General features: G+C 43.8%; 1 protein-coding gene across 1 annotated transcript in view; it reads left to right on the top strand.

Moving 5' to 3' along the window:
- Positions 1-208: 208 nt before the first annotated feature.
- Positions 209-19,679, top strand: part of ema (C-type lectin domain containing ema) — a 198,941-nt gene continuing 179,470 nt past the window's right edge. Inside the window, 5 exon segments of the mRNA XM_069308827.1 lie at positions 209-408; positions 3,160-3,288; positions 4,033-4,166; positions 17,706-17,854; positions 18,069-18,298. Coding sequence (XP_069164928.1) covers positions 335-408; positions 3,160-3,288; positions 4,033-4,166; positions 17,706-17,854; positions 18,069-18,298 — 716 coding nt within the window. The 5' untranslated portion in view covers positions 209-334.

Below are 19,679 nucleotides of genomic sequence, written 5' to 3'. Positions count from 1 at the left end.
TATTATTATTATTATTATTATTATTATTATTATTATTATTATTATTATTGTTGTTGTTGTTGTTGTTATTAATAGTGTTATTATTATGATTACTATTGTTATTATTATGATAATTAGTGTTATTAGTGAGAAGTGAGTGAGTGAGAGTGAGAGAGAGTTAAAGATAGGCGGGATGTGAGCGACCAATGAGCGCGCGGCTGTGAGAGTCGCCACTCAGCTGATGCCTCTGGTGTTGTTGGGAGGCATTGTTTGTTGACACCACTGTGAGGGCTGGTCCCCACTCCTCCTCTCACCGCTGCCACGCCGGGGTATGGCTCCCCACTGAGCTGGGAACATGCTCAAGGGAAGGGGATGGTTTGGAGGAGGGCTATGGAAGAGCAAGAACCCCCACTCGCTGGAACATCTCAGGTAAGGAGCTCGTATTGACGTGGACCTGTACACTCTTCTAGCCATTTTACTATTCGTCACCCCGGAGAGAAGATGACAGCTCACCTCCAGTTCCTGGCCCCTGGTATATGTGCCTTGTACTAGAGGGTCCCGGGTAGTACAGTCGGGTTCGTCCTTCTCCACTCACAATCGAGAATTACGGGTTCGAATCCCTGGCGGCACAGAAATGGTTGGGCGCGTTTTGTTTCACCCTCATTCGTCTGTCCACCTAGCAGTAAATAGGTACCCAGGAGTTCGTCAGCTTGTTGCGGGGGTTGCATCCTGGGAAGGGTCAGTAATTTGACCCTGGGGGAGCTAGGTATAAGGTATTAGCCTAATATATACTTTATGTATATGTTAGGCTACCAGTCTCCGTGGTGCAGTGGTAAGACACTTGCCTGGTGTTCTACGAGCGCTTTATCATGGGTTCGTATCCTGGTCGGGGAGGATTTACTGGGCGCAAATCCTTAACTGTAGCCTCTGTTTAACTCAACATTAAAATGTGTACTTGGTTGTAAAAACGATTCTTCGCGGTGGGGATCGTATTCCAGGGACCTGCCCGAAACGCTACGCGTACTAGTGGCTGTACAAGAATGTAACAACTCTTGTATATACTGTATCTCAAAAAAAAAAAAGTATAACCTGGCTTCCTGTCCCTCTGACACAATGATTTATATATATTGTACGTTGTTCGTTACATTAAGGAAAAAAAGGTAGTCATTCAGTTGTACAAGTCTCTGGTGCGCCCCCACCTGCATTATTGTATCCAGGCATGGAAGCCTCATCTTCAGAAAGACATATCTGCTCTGGAGAAGGTGCAACACCGGGCAACAAAAATCATTTCAGAGCTAAGTTCTCTCTCGTATTGGGAAAGGTTTAGGGCCAAAGGGCTAACGACACTGCAAACCAGACATGACAGGGCGGATCTCATCGAAACCTTAAAATACTGAATAATTTGGAGGATGTTGATCCGGAAAATTTCTTCAAAAGGTCAGATGTAACACAAATGAGGAGCAACAGTTTCAAGCTCAACAAGCCACAATGTAGGACTGAGAACAGATGTTTTTTCACCCATTGGGTTATAAACTCGTGGAACCACCTACTGCAGAAGCCGTAAATGCCAAAACTCTGCTGGGTTTTAAAATACAGCTGAAAAAGAATATGGCAAATCAGGGGACTTTTGACAAGCTGCCAGCTTCCTGTCCTCGTCGAGGCCACTAGTATTAGTGGGCCTCGGGGTAAATTCGGGTAAAATACCTTTTTAATTTTGAGGATAATGTCCCTGTGGCATTGTCTCTGGTCAGGCATTTTGGTTGACAATCTGGTAAATGTATAATATCTGCATAAATAAAGAGCAACATTTTGTTATAAAATAGTATGAAGAAGTGATTCAGAAGTCACTGTAGGAAGAGAAGGGCACTCGTTAAAAAGGCAATGATGTGTGAAGTTCTGTGACCCATAAACCTTTGCCAAGGTGCACATAAAGAAGGCAGGGTGGATCATCTCTGTAAATTGGCTGAAGAACAATTGTATAATAGAGTATGAAAAGTATGAAAAGGTACTATTGGTGTTCTATGAATAAAATATTGTATCACTGTGCCCTGTAGTACAGTGGCACCGCGACATACGATTGCCCCTACTTAGGATAATTTCGAGTTACGATGTAAATTTCATCGAAAAATGCGACTCGATATCAGATATTTGTTGGTACACGTTCGGGTCGACTGAGCGCGTGGTTCCCAGTCACGCGGCCGACCTGCCTCGGTTTACTACAGCTGCCCGCTTAGTGACGATCGCGCCTATAAGAAATTCCGCTTTTGTGGTGATTTTTTGCATTTTGAACATTAAAGTAATTATTATATAACACACCACGAGTCCCAGGAAAGTCAGTGGTAAGGCTCGATATATGAAAACCCATGTAAGGATGACCATAGAGCAGAAACAAGAGTACAGAATGTCTCTTCCTCAACAATTAAGAAAATGTGTGCAGCATGGGAAGAATTGCAAACCTTTGCTGAAACGACTCGCCCAAATCAAGCTGCAGTAGGTCGTTGCCTTAACCTATTCAATGACGCTGTGATGCATCATTACAGACAAATGTTAAAATGAAGGGAAAAACAAATGTCTCTTGACAAATTTGTAGTGAGACAAACAAGCACTGAACCACAACCAGGTCCTAGTGGTATTCAGGCAAAACGTAGGAGACAGAGTACCCCAGAGAAAACATCACTGCCTGATGTGATAATGGAAGGGGACTCCCTTTCCAAACAGGAACAACTCTCTTCCTCCCCCCTCATCACCATCTTCCATACACCATCAAGAGCCCTCCATAAAGGTAAGATAAACTTAGGTACTGTATTGTAGTTAGAAAAAAAACATTGTATTCAGTATAAAATGTATTTGTATGTTAATATTTTGGAGGGTGGGGAACGGATTAATTCAATTCCCTTTATTTCTTATGGGAAAAATCGCTTCGACTTACGATCCGTCTCTGGGAATGGATTAGCATCGTAAGTCGAGGCCACATTGTATTATAATTTTCTACATTGTGTTTACTATAGGGTATAACAGCCTGCTACTTAATGTAATGTACAAATAATATTACAGTATAAACATTTGTTCTTCAGCTTATCAGCGTAAAATGTAGTGAATGAGCAATAAACATTTGCTATAACTTCACCTAATTCCTAATTTATATTAAAGACAGGAAGCTAAATAGGGATATTTTTACAGGTACCTGTACAATGTGCTCAGTAAAAACCAGGTTGTGCAGGAGAGTAACCGCGGCCTTCTGGTGGAGAATCTCCGCTCCATCGCAGAAATACTCATCTGGGGTGACCAGAATGATTCCTCAGTGTTTGAGTGAGTAAAATTGCTCTCCTCCATGAAATGCCATTCCCTATCAAATACCAAGCTTATTTGTGCTTGAACACTTTCCATATAAATATAGTGTAACTTTCCACTGTGTTGATATGAGCGTATTTTATTTACAATACAGTATACACAGTGTAAAAAAATAAATTGTGTAGTTCAGACATATCGAGTATGTATGTGATTCAGTTTGATCAGGTATAAATGGGAGCTGCCTCACATGGGCCAGTAGATCTTCCACAGTTTCCTCTATTCTTATGTTCTAGGGGCATTTCCTTTTATGACCTTGAATAGTGGATAAATTCCCATTTCAATTCTGATTGGTACCTATCCTGTACAGTATATATATTGTATCTATATTCAAGCCACATGCTGCGCATGCATTTAAAAACATATGGAACACATTTCATAAACTCTGGTACAATACTTGACTTAGCTGTATTGCTATATATACAGTACTGTACTGATTGTTTTTCTATAGGTAATGGAAAAATATACTCTCACCAAGAATAAATTTTACTCAAAGACGTGTAGCTCATGGAATATGGGTGTGATGAAATTATTAATAATCATTTTATTTTGCCTATTAATTCATTTTTATAGTATTTGCATGGTTCTATTCAGGAATAAATGATTCAGTGCTTAAAGGTTACATTAGTTTGGCATCATTATTGTAGTAATAATGACTTGTCTTGTGTAATAATTCTTTAACGATTGTTCATTTTTTTCCAACAGTTTCTTCTTGGAGAAGAATATGCTGTCTTTCTTTCTTCGTATCATGAAACAGAAATGTGGAAGCTATGTATGTGTACAACTGCTTCAGACTCTGAATATTCTTTTTGAAAACATTCGGAATGAAACTTCACTGTGTAAGTCTTAAAGATTGTACATAATAATTTTGAAGATGCTGTTTGGAGAAATAAAACTTATTATTCATAATTCAGCATATAAAAATATGAATAAAATTGCAAAATAAACATAGTATTAAAAATTAAAAAGTTGCTTTGCTACTGTGATTATGAAAGCTGCTTTTGAGTATTCCCAGTAAGTTGGTCTAGTGTTTAACCAAAAAACCAGCGTTGAATGTAATGAAACGCCATTTTCTGGGTGAGCCCCGGAGGCTCCCTGGAACTTATCGGGCTAATGTATATTATATTAGACCGGGACATTAGCTAAGGAGTTCAGACCTACCAGGGACCAGTGCCAGAACCTGGCCCCTTCAGAGAGGTTTCAGGGAGCAATGGCCCTGGAAAACTCCCTTGTGGTTGGGGTTTTCCTTATCTGCCATCGACTGGGGTTAGGCACCCAGAAAGGTAGGCATAACAAAACAAACCCCACATGGTAAAAAACTAAAACAGAAAACCGAACAGAGGTAGAAACTCCCTACAATCCCAAAGAAAGAAGCAACCATCACACTTTACTGCCTCGCCGATCGTCTGCGCAACTCTCCCCGCCCCGCCCCAAGAGGGGGAGAGGGGAGCCGTGGACCTCGCCATGCTGGCTGGCAAGCATCAGTTCAGAAGCCAAGCTTCAATCAATGCGAAAAAACCGCCGACAGGAAGGAGGGAGGGTTGCCAGGGAGCCTCCGGGGCTCACCCAGAAAATGGCATATCATTACATTCAATGCTGGTTTTCTGTGGGGAGCCTCTACGGCTCCCTGGAGCTTCATACCCAAAGAGAAGGAAAAGAAAGGGCTGACTCGAGAGGCGGCCGCCACAAACTCCGCAACGCGAAGCCAAGACAACAGGCTGCAACCTGCGATCCAAGGCAACAAGAACGCACAGGAGCAGAGACGCGCATAAAGAACGGGAGGAGGAACCTGTGTGACCCTCAAATCCTCGCACCCGAAATGAGCCCTAGACGTCACCAACACAGCCGCGAAAGCTGCAAACATCCGAACAGCAGGGGCGCAAGGATAGACCGCAGGCTGGAAGACTTAAAAATTCTGCGGATGACCTGGGAGACCCGAGCCCTGAAACAGGGAACCGGATCAACCCAAAGCGCATCCCCAGACACGGTACGCAGGTAACGGCAAAGAGGCGCAACCGGACAACACAGGACATCAATCGAGCCGAACCAATCGAGCATCAATAACCCAAGGACCCCTCCGGAAAGCAGCCATCTCGACCGTCGCCAGAAGGACAGAGAAAGGCTACAAATGTACAAACCTACCACCAGTACCAAAGAACATAAACCCCTGCACTGGAAGAGTCGGAAGCTCCCCGACCTGACCCACAGAGGCCCATGCTAACAAAATGGGGCCTATGAAAACCAAACTTGAACCGAAGGGGCTACCACACTGAGGAGAAGATAAGAGGGCACCCTGATCAAGGATCAGAACGGCTCGGGTGATGCATGAGCAGGCCAGAGGTGAAAAAAGACGAGAAAGCATACGGAACAGGGCAGATGTGACATCCACCCTGAACGCAAGCCGGAGCGGCTCCGCCAGTGCCACACAAAACGAGGCGACAGTAAGAAACATCAAATAACTGTAGTCCTGAAAACCTAAGAAAGGACAAGACAACCTGATGCGAAAGAGAAGACAACTTACGAAGAGCAAGAAAAAGGTGCATAGAAACACCAGGAACGTCATACTGTCGCTGAGACGAAGCTTGCAGGTGGGACACCATCAACGAAGCCACTTGATCACCATAGAGATGGTGATCAGGTGCCAAAGAGAAGGCCGAACCAGTCACGTACAGGATTGGTCCGACCTGTCAAAAGAGACAGAGCCGCGGGAAAACGCCTCGGGTTCGGACACTTATCAAGCAGCGTCTGAAAATAAAGCTGGGCCGGCCACCAAGGGACCATGAGGACTACTCTCCTTGGGAATGGACTCCAACTGAGCCAGAACCCAAAGCAACAGCTGGACCGGGAGAAGAGGAACAGGTACCCACACCTCGATCAGTCCTGCTGAAAGGCATCCACCGTGAAAGCCTCGCAGGCGGGTAAGGGCGCCACATAGAATGGGCGACGCTTAGACCACGCCGACGCAAAGATGTCCATGGCCAGGAGTCCATATGTCTGGCAGAGCCAACAAAACGAGTCGGCGACGACTGGCCAATCTGCAAACAGAGGAATGAACCGAGACAGACTGTCCGCCAGGACGCAGGACACACCCCGGAAATGAACCTCGCAGCTAACCAAACCCCGAGAATCCAGTAAACGACCCACTCGAAGGGACCAAACCCCAAAGGTCAAACACCTAAGAGAAACCCTGTGGTTCCGGCAAAGAACCACCAGAGAACAGTCTGAATGGAGCTGGATGGTAGAGCACCGAGTGACCGGAACCCTCCAAAGCGCAAACCAGACAGCCATGAACTCCTGAGCCGTGCTGTGAGCCCAACGGACGGACAGACCCCACCATCCCCGGCTGACCTGGTGAGCACTGGTCACAAAGCCCCAGCCGAGAGATGACCCATCCATGAACACATTGAGCGAAGGTTCGGGGAGGTGCCAAGGCACGGAACCCCAAAAACCCCAAAGAGGAAGCTGGTGATGCAGCACCAACACAAGATCCCGGAGGACGAACCCAACGAATGCAAGAGAGGCAGAAGGGGAGTCTCCGAAGGAACCAAGCAGACGACAAAGCCAAACCCGACCCTGCGGGCAGACTAGCACATTGAAGTTCAGACTCCTGCACAACCGCTCGAGCAATCGACGAGCGACCTGGGACCCCCCCCCCTCATAAACAGCCAAAACGGGACCACAGCCGCAGCAACACTTCTGGAGGGAAAGACAAGGAGTGGCCCAAGAGCCCTAAAAAAGACCCAGCCAGGTCCGAACCCGGGACGGAAACAGATGGAACGGCCTCTAGATCACCAAGAAACCGAACCCGGCGATCTAGAAAAAACCACACCCCTGGCGAGCAGACAAGCGGACCAACTGGGAGCCCACACCAGCCAGTTGTCGAGGTAGGTCAGACACCGAATCCCAAGCAGACACAGACAGGACACCAAGATCCGGTAAAGATGCGTAAATACACCAAGTGCCAATTACAAACTAGGGAAGGCAACAAAAGTGGCAAGCTTGAAGCCCCACCACCAACTGTGCCAGTCCCGGAAACCTGGAGAGGAACGTGCCAAGAAGTGACCTGGAGATCCAGGGCCACCAACCACCGACCTGGCCCCAACAGAACCCAGACCGAAGACAACAGTCCTCCGATGAGGGCAAAGAATCCAGGGCGCAGACTGAACAAGTCCAGAAGAACCGCAGATTCAACAGGCCTATGTCTGCATACTGTAGAGCAGACGGGAATCCCGGAAGGATGGGGCGGATTGACCATGTTGAAAGCACCTACTTTGATGACATGATGAAGCGCAGGGGAAGAAGCCCACCCCGCTGCAGAAAGAAATTTTGAAAAAGGGATTGCAGACAAATGTAAAACAGAACCAGGTCTATTCTATAAATTCATAAACAACAAATTGCAGGTAAAGGATAATATTCAGAGGTTGAAAATGGGAAATAGATTTACGGAAAATGAAAAGGAAATGTGTGAAACATTAAACGAAAAGTTCCAAAGTGTGTGTGTACAAAATGAAATCTTCAAGGAACCAGACACAATAAGAATTCCAGAGAACAACATAGAGCACATAGAGCACATTTTTTCCACTTCGTCTTGAGACGAAGTGGAAAAAATGCTCAAGGAGCTAAATAAGAACAAAGCAGTTGGTCCAGATGGAGTTTCACCATGGGTTCTGAGTGTGTGCACCTGAGCTCAGCATTCCACTTCAACTGATTTTTCAGGCATCCCTGTTTACAGGAGTTGTAGCTGATGTGTGGAAAAAGGCTAACATAGTTCCAATCTACAAAAGTGGAAGCAGGGAAGACCCCCTTAATTATAGACCTGTATCATTGACAAGTGTAATAGTCAAAATATTGGAAAAATAATTAAAACTAAATGGGTAGAACACCTGGAGAGAAATGATATAATATCAGACAGTATGGTTTTCGATCTGGAAGATCCTGTGTATCGAATTTACTCAGTTTCTATGATCGAGCAACAGAGCTATTACAGGAAAGAGATGGTTAGGTTGACTGCATCTATCTGGACCCAAAAAAGACTTTCGACAGAGTTCCACATAAGAGGTTGTTCTGGAAACTGGAAAATATTGGAGGGGTGACAGGTAAGCTTCTAACATGGATGAAAATTTTTCTGACTGATAGAAAAATGAGGGCAGTGATCAGAGGCAATGTATCAGATTGGAGAAATGTCACAAGTGGAGTACCACAGGGTTCAGTTCTTGCACCAGTGATGTTTATTGTCTACATAAATGATCTACCAGTTGGTATACAGAATTATATGAACATGTTTGCTGATGATGCAAAGATAATAGGAAGGATAAGAAACTTAGATGATTGTCATGCCCTGGGAAGACGGGACTCTACGAGCGTAGCTCTCATCCTGTAACTATGCTTAGGTAATTACACACGGGCGTATGCATGTGCACACACACACACGGGTGTATGCATGTGCACACACACGGATGTATGCATGTGCACACACAAGTGTACACATGTACATGTGTACACACACACACATACACGTGAAAAGAAAATACAAGCCACCGACCAGTGGGCAGAGAGCACCACGCTGGCCAGGCAAAGAATGCACAAAGAAAGCACAAAACTGCATCAAAAGGCCCACCTCGACAACAAAACCCAAAGCCCCGGCACGACCACAACACGTGCCAAGACCCAAAAAGATCAGCCTGCAAGCCAGGAAGACCCCAGAACCCCATAAGGCAGAACTGGGTCATACACGAGGAAACAAAACCCCTTGAACCCACAAAGGAGCCCAAGAGGAAGAAACCTCCGGAACGAAACCAAAGAACCCAAAGGAACCCAGAATCGAACCTGGGGCAGCCCAAACCACCACATTTGCTGGTGGAAATACACTGCAGAAAGGCAAGGCACAGCCCCCAGACAGAACCCCCAGGGAAAATCGAGGGACAAGGTGTGGGTGCAAGCATAAACAGACGGATACTGAGCCCAAACCCTAGGGTCCAGACCCAAAACAGACAAAAAACTGAAAACCCGGTGTAAAAACCAACACCCAAACGTTCCCAGAGGAACAGAACACGGGCAGAAAACACCAGTAAAGCAAAGAAACGACAACAGGAGAATAAAACCCCTGAAAGAGGTGAAAAACTCACCCAAGACACTCTCTCGCACACCCAGGCGCATGTAAACAAACCGCCGCGCCGGGAAACCGGCAGAAAGAAAATGGCCACCAGAACAGGGGGCTGTGACTGACGCAAAAGATACGAAAACATGCCAGCAAAAGTGGGAAGCAAGCAGACTACATGGGCGAAAAACTCCGTCCAGAAGCAGAAAACCCCAGGCAGGGGCAAACGGCTCCAGAACAGAGTACTGTGAACAGTACTGTGAACTGTGAACAGAGTACTCTGAAGGCATCCCCCCACAGCCTCGGGAACCCGCAACAGAGGTCCCGGGGCAGAGCCGTCCTCCATGCCCTCCGCCCTTAAAGAAAAGGAAGAGTCCATGGGAAAGGTGGCAAGAAATGGCCGCTGGTAAGACCCAGAAGTCTTGGCAGGAGGAACAGGCTCGAAAACCTCCGTCCCCACCCCGAACAGGGCAGCCCCCGAAACCGCCCGAGACCCCAACTAAACTCCGCTCCAACCCCGAAACCCACAGATGGTCTGGTGCCGGGAACAGGAAGGGAAAGGGGCGAACAGCACCTAACCAAAATGGAGCGGCCCCGGGGCATCCGAGTGGGAAACCAACCTAGCATATTGCAGCAACATTACCTAGCTTGCAACACGGATGCCGCCTGTACTTTGAATCGCAATAACATCAGGAGAGTACTGGAGAACAAGCAGAGAATATCTCTCGCAAGACTCCAGGTCAAGGTGTCAGGGACCCAACAGGCAACATGACGGAGGTAAAAGTGGTGACTGTCACCCAGAGACAAGGGCACAGCAACCAACGATCCCGCACAAGACGGGTTGGAACCCAGAAGACACATTCAATGGTCCACTGAGCCCCGACAGGGTTTTCCAGGGCCCGTAGGGTAACAACTACGTGACGCCCAGGCAAGGTATTCTTAGGTTAAAACCCAAAACTAACAAGGGGGTAGTGGACAACACTGAAAACCCCTGCGATGTGTACAATCACGGGGGCCTAGCAGAGGGCTACCAAACACTACCAGTGGAACTATAGCTACACTAGGCAGACCCCCACCAGGCAAATGAAAATAAAAACAAAAGAAAAACCCCGCAAAAGTACACCGTCCCCAGAGGCAACAGGAACTGATCGCCACTTAGGTGGCAGGTCACGCAACACCTTGACACCCTAACCAGCACAATACCAGTCCCTACCCAGGGCCAAACAAGGTCCCCAAGCCCCAGCTGGCCCCAAGGGCGAGGCAAATGCCGAGCAGCAAGAACCTCTACAGGAATTGTTCCCGAACGCCCCAGGGAAGATAACTGTCAGGCAGGGGCAGTACTCACAGGGCGCTTAGGGAAGGAAGCCCCTAAGCGCATGCAGCCCCGGTACTGAAGAGGAACACCTGGCCACCACACCACACAACACAACATACAGCAGTGGACGCCACGAAAGGCAAACACTGCCTAGGAAACTGAGGCCAGAAAAGCGTCTATCCCGGTTGACATTAGCTTCTGAACTAATGCTAGGCAGCTGGCGTGGTGAGGTCCGGGGCTCACCCCTCCCCCTCTCGGGGCGGGGAGGGCTGCGCGGACGATCGGCGCAGCAGTAAAGTGTGATGTTTGCTTGCTTGTTTGTTTCCTTGGGATTGTAGGGAGTTTCTACTTCTCTGTTCGGTTTTCTGTTTTAGTTTTTTACCATATGGAGTTTGTTTTGTTATGCCTACCTTTCTGGGTGCCTAACTCTGGTCGATGGCAGATAAGGAAAACCCCAACCACAAGGGGGTTTTCCAGGGCTATTGCTCCCTGAAACCTCTCTAAAGGGGCCAGGTTCTGGCGCTGGTCCCTGGTAGGTCTGAACTCCTTAGCTATTGTCCCGGTCTAATATAACATACATTAGCCTGATAAGCTCCAGGGAGCCGTAGGGGCTCCCCACAGAAATAATGTTGCCAGAGTGAATAAATATGCCATAATTATACACTTTGGAAAGGCACTTAAGAGATGTTCCAACAACTTAGACTGGGCAGTAGACTGACACCCTAGCTTCTTACAAGCCAGTGTTTAAACCCCAACCATTCAAGTTGTGAGCACCATTTGCCTAATAATTATGGGCGAATTGTCATGTCATATGCATATTTGGAGGAGCTGCAGCTATACCTAGATAAATTTACCAAAGTTTGTGTGCTTCCAAGAAAGCAGCCTGAGTTAGGGCTTGCCTTATTTGTATTCACAATGGTTCAGTCCTTGTTTGGAAGTTAGCATAAATGATCAGGTCCAAATACAAATCCCTTCTCCTCCAGTGTTGAGGCTTGATGGGGATTCGGTGACATAACCAGGTGCTGTTCCTCTCTATTGTCTCAATAGTTGGCTGGATTATAAGAGAGAGACATTTTCACTCTTGTTAGTGCTACTAACACTGCTTCTTTAGTGAAATTAGAACCCTTTCTCAGACTAATAAGCATTGATATTGATAAGTTAGGTGGGTTGCCCAAGTTCAGATAATTAGAATTAGGCAAAACCTGTTAAAATTTGATGTTTAGCAAATCTTTAAAATGGACTACTTGAAAAGGGAAAATTTACAATGAATCTTAATTCTTTATTTATTAATTTTTATATTTATACAAGAGATCTTATACTTTTGTACAGCCACTAGCACGCATAGTGTTTTGGGCAAGTCCTTAATTCTAATTTTCCCCGGAATATGACCCACCAAATCGTTTAACAACCAGGTACCCATTTACTGCTGGCTGAACAGAGGCTTGGCGCCAAGTAAATCCTCCCCAACCAGGATACGAACCCAGGCCAAAGTGCTTGAAATGCCAGGCAAGTGTGTTACCACTTCGCCACGGGGACTTCTAAATTAATACAAATTAAGAACAGCATTTCTACTTCTGGTGAAACTTTCTCTTGTCATGATAACATTCCACATGCTGCTATGATTCATAACTTGCTTTTGGAATATTTTAACATTCCTTCTAAGTATAAGCAGTACTGCATAACAAATTATGACAGATGGTTCTCTTCTTGATGTGTTAAAGATTGACTATTGCATTTACTATTGATAGGCCAGGAAAAGACCATAGTCTTTCATCCAACATCTGCTTAACACTTTCGCTGGCTCGGCGGGCGACCCGCCGCCCACCGTAAGGTAGGCCCAGCATTGCCTGTGAGCTCACCACCACCTACCTTGAGATGACTTCAGGGCTTAGTATCTCCGCGGCCCAGTCCTTGACCAGGCTTCCTTCCAATGTTTATACTCTTTTTCAGCTTTCTTGCCTCAATTTTCATGCTATGTCATTCAATTTGATGTCAAATTGTTTGCAATAGAAGGCTGTAAAGGAATATTTGCATATAAGAACACAGGTCTCACTTTTCTGTACCTTTGACAAACACTTGATAACTTTTCCCTCAGACGTGTTTTTTCACTGCTTTCATTACGGATTGGCCCTGCTCTTGATCACTATCCATCTTGAAGTCAATTTGCAGTGTTTATAAAACTGATAACAACAAATACCTGAGATAATATAACCGGAATGGGGAACTTTCCAACTCGAGGGGAGGCCGCGGCTGTCACGAGCGAGGTCACGAGGACAATGAGCCTCGGGATGCCATGTGGGGGTATAAAAAGAATTGGAAGATATTGGTGTGCATTTTAAAACAAGTCCCATATTATTCTGACAATAAGTTGAATTTTTACAAATTTATAAATTAATGACGCTGTTTGTGTCATCACCCACTCAGCGTGTTTTGGTTTTATGCCGCATATTGCGACATCAGGACGCAAAAGTGTTAATCTTTCAAAGTCTACATCTGTGCAAGATGTAACCAAAGATAACAATATTAAGCTGATATGCTGTCTCCACTCGATTATCCGGACTATATGGGATGACCCAGCCAGATGATCACATTTTCTGGATTAGAGTACTTTTTCACCTCTGAGTCCAAACGTGACCATTTCCAACTATTTTTATACTACAAACAACATAGTTTGAATTGCCTTGCCATATATAATTATTAAATATTCAACTAGAAATCTCAACTTGTTGTTTGTATTCTTGATTGATGCCACACATCTTGAAGTTAAGAATTCTTGACAATTTACGTAACCTATACTAACGCAACACTAAAATTAACACTTAAAATTATTGTACAGTTCATTAAGCAAAGTTAGTTTTGACTGCCAGCTGCTGAAGCCTCACTGGTTGAAGGCACTTGGCTTGCCTGTGATGCCTCACTGGTTGAAAGCGTTGGCTTGCCTGTGATGCCTCACTGGTTGAAAGCGTTGGCTTGCCTGTGATGCCTCACTGGTTGAAAGCGTTGGCTTGCCTGTGATGCCTCACTGGTTGAAAGCGTTGGCTTGCCTGTGATGCCTCACTGGTTGAAAGCGTTGGCTTGCCTGTGATGCCTCACTGGTTGAAAGCGTTGGCTTGCCTGTGATGCCTCACTGGTTGAAGGTGCTTGGCTTGATTTTCTTACCATATGAGAATAAAGTTTAGCTTGCCTTCTGTATGATCAGCTCTTTGGTTCGCCTCAGGTACTGATACATGTTTCTAACTTCTGGATTAGCACAGTTGGATGAAAAATTAATCAATCAATCCGTCAACATAGGTCATGATTAAACTGTATTTCATGGTCAGTGGTGTTGATTCTTCACTGCCTTCTTCATCCTCCTCCTCCATCATCGACCTTGCCAGTAATAGACTGGAGAATCTCGTCTTCACGCATCACAGGTCATTCGCATCTCTTTCAAGCAAATCAACCACATCCTGTCTTTCTAAGTTTTCGCCAGCATTTCTGAACATTCCATGGATTTCATCTGTAAATCCTTCAAAATTCATTTCTTCATTCTCCTCATTGCTGAACGTAGACGTGAGGAGTTTTTTCCAGGAATTCTTCAAAGTCGATTCCTTTACTTCACTCCACTCCAAACCTAGGTCCAGTTATAGATGGCTTCCTTGATTGTATAGTTCTTCAAATTCTCAAGTTTTTTTTTTTAGCCCTGTTATCCACACCGAGTTCCACATCATCCGGAAGGGGAAAAATCGCCAAAACTTCGTTGAACATCTTTTTGGTGTACAACCTTTTCGTGGCACATATAACTCCCTGAACCATAGGCTGGATGAGAGAGGTTGTATTAGGCGGAAGTGCCATACACATTATCTTGCCATCATGTGAGGTTAATGTGTCAATTCTGGTATGGGCAGGCGCATTATTAAGCAACAGCAAAGCCCGAACTTCGCTTGGCAATACTTTGAGTTTCTTAAATAAAATAAATAAATAAATAAATGTTTATTTAGGTAAGGTACATACATACAAGAGATTTTACAAAGTTTGTTGGATTAATAGATAGAGCTAGTACATACAATGCCTACAGCCACTATTACGCACAGAGTTTTGGGCAGGTTAACTTGATAGTCACGAACTTCCCTGCAAAACACATCATGAAACGAGGAAAGAAAGATCTCGGTGTAAACCATGCATTCTTTGAGTTATATTTCACAGGCAGTCTGTCCAAGCAATGTTGCAAGGCTCTTGGTTTCTTTGATTTGCCAAAAATTGCACACGTGATTCTGCCTGTGCCGTTGGCATTCGCACACATCATGGCCGACAGCCTGTCCTTGTTAACCTTATGGCCTGGCACTCAATCTCATAGCTAGATTTTTTTCTGGTAAACTCCTCCAATACAGCCCAGTTTCATCAGCATTATAAATTTGATAAGAATATAAATTATTTGACAAAATGTATGTTCTTAATTTACGTTTAAATGGTTCTACACAACTTGTATCTGCACTCAATTTTTCACTGACAATTTTCCTTTTCACAATATTTTGCCTCCCTTTGAACCTTACAACCCACTCTTCTCTAGCTTGGAAATCCTTTATTCCAAGGCTTGCTGCAAACCTGCTTGCAGCATTTTGTATTTCTGGGCCGCGAATTGTCACGCCAGCTGTGCGGTGCTGAGCAAACCACTTGTACACAGCCTCATCCAACTGTACATGCGTCGAAGGTTTCAGTTTTTCTACCACACCCTCTGCTAGTGCTTGCACCTTCACTCTCACTGGTTGAAATTTATTTCAGATATTGATCTTTTTGTTTCCTTATATCAGAAACAGTACTAGTGCCTATATTAAATTCCTTGACAACACTTGAAGTTGACCGGCCATTTTCACAAAGTTGTATAACACATAACTTGTCTGTAATTGTTAGGACAACCTTCTTCCTTGTAACACCTTCAGAACGTTTGATACTGCTACCAGACATAGTCTTGGTCAAAAATGTTCAAAGTTACTATGAAAATAAAAGTTATTTAAAAAATATTTCGCTAATGGGGCGGCAACTCACAATATATTTGAAGGAAACTTCAGCCAGTGCAAAATTGTTTTTGGGAAACTTGAATATTTATTATTACATAATTACTAGTATTTCTTTTGATTTTGGCTATGATGAATTGTTCTAAAATTAATGGTAATTCCTGTACTGTAGTGTATAGGCCCCTCCACATCCCCCATATCTCCCCCAGGTGGTCCCTCCCAATGCTCCCCTCTCTCCCGACACCACCCACTCCCACCCCCTCCATCATGCGCCTCGAGCCACAGCTGTATGGGATTAATACGGTACGGCCTGCCACCTGGCTTTCATATTCGGTCAAGTCACCGCTTGTCCGGCTGACTGTCCGGATTGCATAACATCGTCAGCATGTTAACCGTCTCAGATTTTTTATCCGGCCAAACACCTGCTGGTCCGGCTCCCATGGACATTTTGGCCAGATAGTGAGACAATTGTATCCGGCCACGATTGTAGCCGGATAAGGGCGTTTTCCGGATGGTTGGATTCCGGATAAACGAGTGTCTATAGTGGTTCCAAAAATTAGGTAGTTCCCCCCCCCTCCAAAAAAAAAATGGGTTTTGTAGGAGGCATTCTACTATAAACATCCCTGCTTAGGTTTGAACTTACCATCTGTGGGACATTTGCCTCTAAATATAGCATACAAAATTATGGTCTTCAAGATATAAGGGCAATTTTTTATTTGAGGGATGATTTGTATCATTTTTAGCTTCAAGCATGTCTGTTGTAGAATGGAGGATGCAAATATCCTTGGACCATGTATCATGGTAGACAGGAGCAGCCCTTTTACTTTTCACCAGAGAACATGCCCATTTCTATCTGTCCTGAAATACGTTCTCGGGCAGCACTTGGCCTTTCTTCCTATCTACCTACCATGTTCTACTGTCATTCCCATTGAGTCCAGCTTGACCTATACCTATTAGAAAGGTACAGTAGGCACAGGATATATTGTATGAACAAAAGTTATCTCTTTGGGCTGGTCTTGGATTTGAGGCTGATGCATATGTTCCATAGATCTTCCAACAAATCTCTGTTGCTGTATTCATATTCCAATTTAGAATGCGTCTTTTTTATTTAGTTAATCTTAAAAATTTCCATTGTGGAAAGTTGGTAGTTTTTCATATAGTACATTCGTACTATATAGATGAGTACATTTTACTGTTTTTTGTGCATCCATGTAGTACTGTATATTGTTGTTTCTTACACTATTTCAATCTGTAAGGGGTTAATACCGAAACGCTTTGCCCTGCCCGAAACGCTTTGCGTAATAGTGGCTTTAGGCATTGTATGTACTAGCTCTTATCTATAAAGCCAACAAACTTTGTAAAATCTCTTTATGTATGTACCTTTGCCTAAATAAAAATTATTATTATTATTATTATTATTATGTTTTTTTTTTTTTTTTTTTTTTTTTTTTTTTTTTTTTTTTTGAGATATATACAAGAGTTGTTACATTCTTGTACAGCCACTAGTACGAGTAGCGTTTCGGGCAAGTCCTTAATCCTAAGGTCCCTGGAATACGATCCCCTGCCGCGAAGAATCGTTTTTTCATCCAAGTACACATTTTACTGTTGCGTTAAACAGAGGCTACAGTTAAGGAATTGCGCCCAGTAAATCCTCCCGGCCAGGATACGAACCCATGACATAGCGCTCGCGGAACGCCAGGCGAGTGTCTTACCACTACACCACGGAGACTGTAAATATTACTGTTTAATATTAGTTTGTTAATGTTCAAAATAGTTTACAGTACTGAAAGCTATGATCTTCTGAGATTGGACTTCAACAGAATGTGAATGGTTTGTCAGAGTATCAATGGCATGGGCAATAACAGATGTATTTGGGTTTCAGTTTAGACTATCTTAAAACCTTTTCATATTTTAAGGCTTAAAACACTTTGCATTCATCCACACTTTATTTTCTTGCCTGTTTATTCAACAGATTATCTGCTGTCCAATAACCACGTCAACTCTATTATCGTCCACAAGTTTGACTTCAGTGATGAAGAGGTCATGGCTTACTACATATCCTTCCTCAAGACCTTATCACTTAAGCTCAATGTCCATACAATTCACTTTTTCTATAACGAGGTACAAACTGCATTCTCATTTTATTTTAAGTTTTCCTATAATGAAATCAGTTAAAAATTTTGGTGCATTAGTATATTGTTTTCCTATTACAATTTATAATCATGCATTTATAGTTTCATAAGTACTAAATATTGTTTTGAATATTCTTCAATGAATATTAAACCAATTCAATAGCTTATTGCTCTGGTAATATAATTTTGTTTACTACTTTCAGCACACAAATGATTTTCCTTTGTATACTGAGGCAATCAAGTTTTTTAATCATCCGGAGAGCATGGTGCGGATTGCTGTCCGAACACTAACACTCAATGTATATCGGGTCAATGACCAATCAATGCTCCAATTTATACGTGATCGAACTGCAGCTCCATACTTCTCCAACCTTGTTTGGTTTATAGGCAATCATATACTAGAACTGGAGAACTGTGTACGCAGTGATGTTGAGTAAGTAGAATGTTGGTATTGATTTTTTTCAGATTTTTCTGTAATAATCTTGAGATATTTGGTGTAGAAGAAATATATATTGAACTTGGCATCATCAACAATTAAGAATCATTAAACAATAATAATCAGTAATAACCATCGTCAATCAACAAAATATTATTATTATTAGTATTAGTATTATTAGTAATAAATTGTCATCTACACTTCCATGGCAATAAACATTTCATTCACCTGGTCTCTAGGAGACTCAAAGCGCGGACCCCAGGCATGATTTATGTGGTGTGAGCATGGATCACTAATTCCTCTGAGCTTCAGTAGTAGTCAGGGAAAGTAAAAATTCCAGTTTGACAGCAGTAGTTGCTTCTGGAAACTTTCCTTATTAAGACTATTGTCTCCACTCGATTATCCGGACCAAATGGACCCCCAGCAGGATAATCATGTGTTCCGGATAATGGTACTTTCCACCTCTGAGTCCAAAAGTGACCATTTCCAACTATTTTTATACTACAAACAACATAATTAGAATTGCCTTGCCACATATAATTATTAAATATTCAACTAGAAACGACAACTTGCCTTGTTGTTGTTCGTCGTCTTGATTGATGCCACACATCTTGAAGTTAAGAATTCTTGACAATTTATGTAACCTATACTAACACAACACTAAAATTAACATTTAAAATTACTGTACAGTTCATTAAACAAAGTTAGTTTTGATTGCCAGCTGCTGAAGCCTCACTGGTTGAAGGCGCTTGGTTTGCCTGTGACGCCTCACTGGTTGAAGGCGCTTGGTTTGCCTGTGATGCCTCACTGGTTGAAGGCGCTTGGCTTGCCTGTGACGCCTCACTTGTTGAAAGCGCTTGGCTTGCCTGTGACGCCTCACTTGTTGAAGGCGCTTGGCTTGCCTGTGATGCCTCACTTGTTGAAAGCGCTTGGCTTGCCTGTGACGCCTCACTTGTTGAAGGCGCTTGGCTTGCCTGTGACGCCTCACTGGTTGAAGGCGCTTGGCTTGATTTTCTTACCATATAAGAATCAAGTTTAGCTTGCCTTCTGTGTTCATTGGTCTGTTATATGATCAGCTCTTTAGTCGCCTCAGGCTTCACTTCATTTGAAGTCGACTGACCATTTTCACAAAGTTGTATAACACGTAACTTGTCTTTAATTGTTAGGACAACCTTCTTCCTCTTAACACCTCCAGAACGATTGATGCTGCTACCAGACATAGTCTTGGCCAAAAATTTTCAAAGTTACTATGAAAATAAGAAAGTTATTTAAAAAAATAGTTCATTAATGGCATGGCACTGTGGTATAACACGAGGGACGGGAGCGCATGGGTTGACCAGGATTGAACGGGTCCACTTGGGGCACCTATGACACATTA

Source organism: Procambarus clarkii, chromosome 63, assembly GCF_040958095.1.
Source record: "Procambarus clarkii isolate CNS0578487 chromosome 63, FALCON_Pclarkii_2.0, whole genome shotgun sequence".
Classification (NCBI taxonomy): Eukaryota; Metazoa; Arthropoda; class Malacostraca; order Decapoda; family Cambaridae; genus Procambarus; species Procambarus clarkii.
Note: the sequence above shows the minus strand (reverse complement) of the source record. Positions and strands in the feature narration are given on the sequence as shown.